This window comes from Cherax quadricarinatus, chromosome 29 (assembly GCF_038502225.1).
Source record: "Cherax quadricarinatus isolate ZL_2023a chromosome 29, ASM3850222v1, whole genome shotgun sequence".
Lineage (NCBI taxonomy): Eukaryota > Metazoa > Arthropoda > Malacostraca > Decapoda > Parastacidae > Cherax > Cherax quadricarinatus.
Window position 1 is genome coordinate 36,642,519 of NC_091320.1, and position 6,419 is coordinate 36,648,937.

General features: G+C 35.1%; 1 protein-coding gene across 2 annotated transcripts in view; it reads left to right on the top strand.

Moving 5' to 3' along the window:
• Gprk2 (G protein-coupled receptor kinase 2) overlaps positions 1-6,419 on the top strand; it is a 78,715-nt gene that overhangs the window by 9,696 nt on the left and 62,600 nt on the right. For both annotated transcript variants that reach the window (XM_053779310.2, XM_070089746.1), the window contains exon 2: positions 3,212-3,307. In XM_053779310.2, the coding sequence (XP_053635285.2) occupies positions 3,212-3,307 (96 nt within the window). The remainder of the gene's footprint in view (positions 1-3,211; positions 3,308-6,419) is intronic.

The following is a 6,419-nucleotide window of genomic DNA, read 5'->3' on the forward strand; positions in this document are numbered from 1 at the left end:
TTGCATAGTTAACATTTGTGTAATTTATATTCAACTGATTTTTTTCTTTTTAATGCTCATGTAAACAATATTCATATATTGGGCCCTGATTCTTGATGCCAGTGAGGAGCTCCTAATCCAAGGGAATGGACCTGCCCTTCCCTTGAATTGCACCTGAATGCCTCATATTTTCCCCAGGTGCTATATAACCTACGGGTTATATTGATAATTTCATGTACAAGTATATGATTGACTGCTCATTTTATTTTTGGCTTATTTCTATTTACTGTAATTAATTTGATTTACTTAATCTTTTTTTTATTATGAGTAATTTTTACTGTAATAGTTAATAGTTAGGTATTAAAAGAACCTCGGGGAAAATAAATCACTGACTTTTGGGTTATCCTAGGCAATTTACATACATGTTACTATATAAAACAGTTGCAGTTCATCCAGAATTGTGTAGTTGCACCTTTATAAACAATTATTTAGAAGGTAAAGTTTTGTTAGTTAAGGTTAGGTTACTATACTTTAGGTTAGGTTGGGTTAAGTTGGGTTTATTTATGTTTTGTTAAGTTACTTTAGATTAGGTTGCCTGTACGGTATAATATCTAAAAGAGGTCTTCTCATTTTTGAGTCAAAATTTACAGAAAAACTCCATTTATTTTCCAGTTAGCATACCTATAAACTAACTGTGTTGTACTAATATCTGTATTACACACTTTCCAATAAAAATATTCATGAAACTCGATGGAACTTCTAACTCGATGTATACCTATGCTTGTATTGTTGGAGGTGGTGCTTGTAGTGTTGGAGGTGGTGCTTGCAGTGTTGGAGATGGTGCTTATTGTTTATTGTACAGTACTTGTAGTGTTGGTGGTACTTGTAGTTTTGGAGATGTCGGATGTGGCCACGAGGGCTGTTATGAGGTATGAATGTTTGTAGGGAGTTCCCATTTTGGCACAGTATGTTACGTAGGTGCTAGGCTCTCATTTTGAAGCCCAGTTTGATTAGGTTACATATATTTTTGAAAAAGTTTACTGTTTGATTATAAATGAGCAAATTAAAGAATAAACAGACATAGCATATCAGGAAAGGAGGTTGCTGAGGAAAAATAGGCAAGGTTGAATTCTGAAAGTGCATCCTTCTTGGTACAAGAATGAATTAAGAAACTGATGTATCTTGTGCTGCTGGACATTTAGTTGGCTCACAAAATTGTAATGACACGATTGCAAACAAACCATACCATGGGCGGGGATAGAACCCGCGATCAGAGAGTCTCAAAACTCCAGACCGTCGCGTTAGCCACTGGACCAGCTAGCCACTGGATCAGCTAGCCACAATAAGATTTGTTCAATTAGGTATATTTCTACACCATAGGAAGGTTAGCATAGGCACCACTGTGACCACAAATGCAAGTTTTTACAGACGAATCTCCAGCTAGCATCGCTAACGCTACTGTCTGGAGTTTTGAGACTCTCTGATCACGGGTTCTAACCCCGCCCATGGTATGGTTTGTTTGCAATCGTGTCATTACGATTTCGTGAATCATGTTAACAGCTTTGAGGGGATTTGAGCTAGAGTTCGTCACGGCCACGCTAGCTGGAGCTTTGTCTGTAAAAACTTGCATTTGTGGTCACAGTGGTGCCTATGCTAACCTTCCTATGGTGTAGAAATATACCTAGTTGGACGATTCTTATTGTGGCTAGCTGGTCCATTGGCTAACGCGACGGTCTGGAGTTTTGAGACTCTCTGATCGCGAGTTCTATCCCCACCCGTGGTATGGTTTGACATTTAGTTGTTAAAATGATGTAACCTAAAATAACTTATTGTGTTTAATTTTGTAAACTGCTTTAATCATTCAGAAATTAATGCACATAGTACATTGTAAAACAGAGTGTATTGTGAAGCTGCAAAAGATTTTAATATTATAATGTGGGGTAGGTGCAAATGAGTTTAAATACCCAGTAAGGTGATGAAAATATTGTTCTGTGTCTACAATAACCAAAAGAGAACTAGCAATAGTGAATTCGTCTAATAAATTCAGATGTAGAAATAATGTATGAAACACCACTTGGATATGCATTATAGATGAGCCGAACAAACTTGAGCAGTGCTACTGAACTAAATACAAAACCATGCAAGTCATTGAACTTGGAAACACTTATATTCAACATCATGAAAAATTCATTTGTCCCTGACATTGTATAATTACACAAGATTAGATGTAACTATTAAATTCTCACCAGTATACAAGGGATTGTCATGATGTCATTTTTGTTTAGCAACAAGCTTGGTTGCTATATTGTAGGCAAAATATTTTATACATTTCTATGCAAAATTACAGTGTTGTATTTAGTTGTGAAGTAGTTTTTTGTATGCCTAATTGATGAGGAATATAGTACAGGAAGGCCCCATTTATACAGCAGGTTAGGTTCCAGGCTACTGCTGTAAAGTAAAATTTGCTGTAAAGTGAAACATAGCCTTTTGTTTCACTTTAAAATGCATATAAAAGTCTGATAACATGTTTACGTTATCATATATTAAGTGAGCTTATAATGAATGGTGAATATATTTATTGTAGGAAGTTTGAATAAATGAAGAATGAGTATAATTGAAAACCACTGTATGTATTAGCGAAATGCCATAAAGTGAGTTGTTAAGTGAGCTGTTAAGTGGGGCCTGCCTGTCTTGTGTAGTTTAAGTAAATTTAAACTTTTGAATAAGGAAGTGGGGTGTTTTCTGGAGCCTGAATGAGTAATAATTCTGAGAGCTGGTTTTTGCTGAGTAATAATAGGTTTAAGGTAATTAGCTAATACTGATCCCCATGCATAGATCAGGTGCTCCTGGGAGGGAACTAGGTTATCAGGGATCAGAATGTTTTTGTTAGTCTTACATGTAGCTATAGTGTCTGGGTTGCATTGAAGCTTTTCTCTCAAAATTTCTACAGTTTTTTGGTTATTTTTTTATAAACTGTACTGCATACTGTATTAATGCAAAGCTTCTTGTGACATATATATGTAGCTTTTGAATGTATTTTTGTATGTTTTTAATTCCATCATGAGGGCATCTCTCTATAGTTAAAATCTTAAATATTTTGATTATGCATTATGATCATTAATAATAATTATGAAAAATTTAAATAACCTAATTTAACTTTCAATTTATCTGATGAGATTATTGTGTTGTATTTGTTGAGAAATGTGCTAAGATATTTGTTTATTTTTTACAGGAGGTTCAGACAGCAATAAGGGAAAAAGTAAAAAATGGAGAAAATTATTACAATTTCCACATATATCACAGTGTCTAGATTTAAAAAGCAAAATAGGTAAGTACTGTATCCAGTAATAGTCACTCCAGTTGTCTGTGTAGTGTGATTCTAAACCCATTTGCTGTTTAAGTGCAATTTGGATTGGATATTGGGCTTACAAAAGAATTTAACCTTTTACAAAGGTGAGTAAATTTGCCAGGGCAATGTGTGGATTTAGGGGTTGGTTTACCTCAAGCAGGTGATGGATAAAACTGGTCCAAGCCCAAGCCTCTTCCTTAGGCCTCTACTACTTCTTAATGAACCATAACAGTATGGTCTATTTCTAAACTTAAAAAAGCACATAATAAATATTATCTTGTGGAATATACACAGTTAATGAGCTTAGCAAGAACAAACATAGTGTGTAGTAATATTTTCTATTTAACAAGAATATTCATAGATTGTATAGTAATATTTTTCATTATTTTAGTAAGAGCAGTTCAGCATGTTCTCAGATTTCTGCCTTGTTATGTATAAATATGGTTAGCGGCATTACTTTTGTGTACAGTAATTATTGTTAGTAAATTTAGCCTAATTTATCATCTCTATAGCATTGCTCATTTTAAATATTAAAGAATATGGGCGTATAAAAATGCAGTTAAATAAACCAAAAAATCTTGTGAGATTTAAATTTTTTCAAGTGCTTTATTATATAATATAGCACATAATAAATTGCTCGAAAAAGTTATTAAATATATTAAACAGTAAAATAATTATTCATAAACTGTTTGTATCTTCTTTTCTTTCAACAAACCAACTGTATCCCACCAAAGTAGGGCAGCCCAAAAAGAAAAACAAAAGTTTCTGTTTTTAAATTTAGTAATTTATACAGGAGAAGGGGTTACTAGCCCCTTGCTCCTGGCATTTTAGTTGCTTCCTATGACCTGCATGGCTTACGGAGGAAGAATTCTGTTCCAATTCCCCATGGAGTTGTTTGTATCTACGTTCATATATACCTTTTAAGGTCCTCACACCTACCTTTTGGCCCCAAGTTATTTCATTCATTTACTCACTCATATTGCTTCTCTAGATTCTGTATGCCCTTTCTACATTATTTTCAATTTACTACTGTATTTTAGGTCATTCCCATAAAGTTGTCTCTAGTTATTTCTTTTATATTCTTGCCATATCCACTCTCTTAATCTCATATTTGAGTTTCTGGAAATGAATATCCAATATTTGCACTTTACCAGCCATTCCAATATTGCTTGGTGGTGCTTCCCTTATTGTACAGAAGTAAAGGTCACCCCACTCTCTCCAACAATCCTTGTTCCACCTGCTCACTCACATTTGTGTTTTTCATTTTTTCTCTTGCCTTTATTCTCTTTGCATTATTTCTACTTTACAAATCCCTCATCCATTTATATTAAACTTTGTGTACTACCTTTAAATGAAATTCTTGGAACAGCTTTGTCTGTAAATAATCATTTCACTGACACAATGAAATCGTAGTACATGCTAAACTAAAATGATAAACTGTGAAAAGAAAGGAGAATTATAAGTGTTTAAATTTAAGAATCATCTGGATTACAATAAAGATGGGATGTGAGAAGTAGATTCTAGTAAGTGTTTATGCACCTGGGGGAATAAGTCTGAGTGTACCAGGTATAAGTATTAATGAATTACAAATAAGACAAAAAGCAACATTACAGAGGGACATTGATGTTATATAAAGGGTAGGAGATGTGTAGATCAAGTATTTGCATTAGAGCATATAAATGAACAATAGTTAAGTAAGACTATGGAACATTTGTCACATTTATGGACTAGAAAGGCATATGATAGGGTGAATAAGGGGAAAAAGTGTGTCTGACATTGCAAAGGTGTGGAGTAGGTAAAGAGTTTATACAGAAAGCCAGGCTCAGGTGAGAGTAAGTTGAAGAGAAGGGGACTATTTTCTTGTAAAAGTGGGCTTTAGGGATATGTGATATTACCATGGTTCTTCTATATATTTATAGATGGCATTGTAAGAAAGATAAATACTAGGGTGTCTGGCAAATATGTGTGATTGAAAGGCATCGAGTCTGATAAGAAATGAGTTGTCATTGTTACTCTTTACTGATGGCACAGTTCTTTCGTGAGATTCTAAAGATAAATGGCTAAGGTTGGTTGAGGAGTTGTAGAGTTGTACAGTAAAGAAAGAAATTAGACATGAGCATAGTAAGGAGTAAGGTAACGAAGTATGTACAAGATATCTGATTAGAGGGAGGGAGTATTAATTAGATATTAGGGAGTGGATATGTTGTCAGATGTGTCTATTAAAGTATAGGTGAACCATAGAATAAACAAGAGGAAAAAGTATATCATGTATTTATGCTTGTGTGGAAAGAAAAAAAATTAATCTATGGAGGCAAAAAGGGGAATGCACTAGAGAAAAAGTGGTACTTTACCAGCACTTTTATATGGGTGTGAGGCATGGTCTGTTAAATATTGCAGGGAGGAGGAAACTGGATGCAGTGGGAATGTTATGTGTGGTGTGAATATTATGCATAGAATTAGGAGCAGAAACATTGAGATGGTGTGGGCCTATAGATGGTATAATTCAAAGGGCAGAGAGGGGCTGTTAAGGTTGTTTTGGCTATTTAGAAATGATGGAGCAGAATAGGATGACAGAGTGAACATCAAAATGGTATAAAATACTGACAGGTTGGTAGGTAAGACACAAAGGCAACAGTTAAGCAACTTTAGTCCGAAACGTTTCGCCTACACAGTAGGCTTCTTCAGTCGAATACAGAAAGTAGGCAGGAACAGTAGAGATGTGAAGACGATGTAATCAGTCCATCACCCTTGAAGTCGTAGAATTTGAGGTTGTCAGTCCCTCAGCCTGGAGAGTTCAGTTCCATAGTCAGGAACTATCTGAAGATCAAGCGACAGTGCGGAGACTTAAATACTGTCGGAAGGAGAGGTGCAGAGTAGTAGTAATAGTGAGAATGTAGCCACTGAGAGGTCAGGTCCCTCTCAGATCCAACAGTTCTCACTTGAAAGGGTTGTCCAAGGTGTTTTCTGTACCAAGAGGCTATGTGTTGCAGTGTCTGACAAGATGAACATCCAAATGGTATAAAATACCGACAGGTTGGTAGGTAAGACACAAAGACAACAGTTAGGCAACTTTATTCCGAAACGTTTCGCC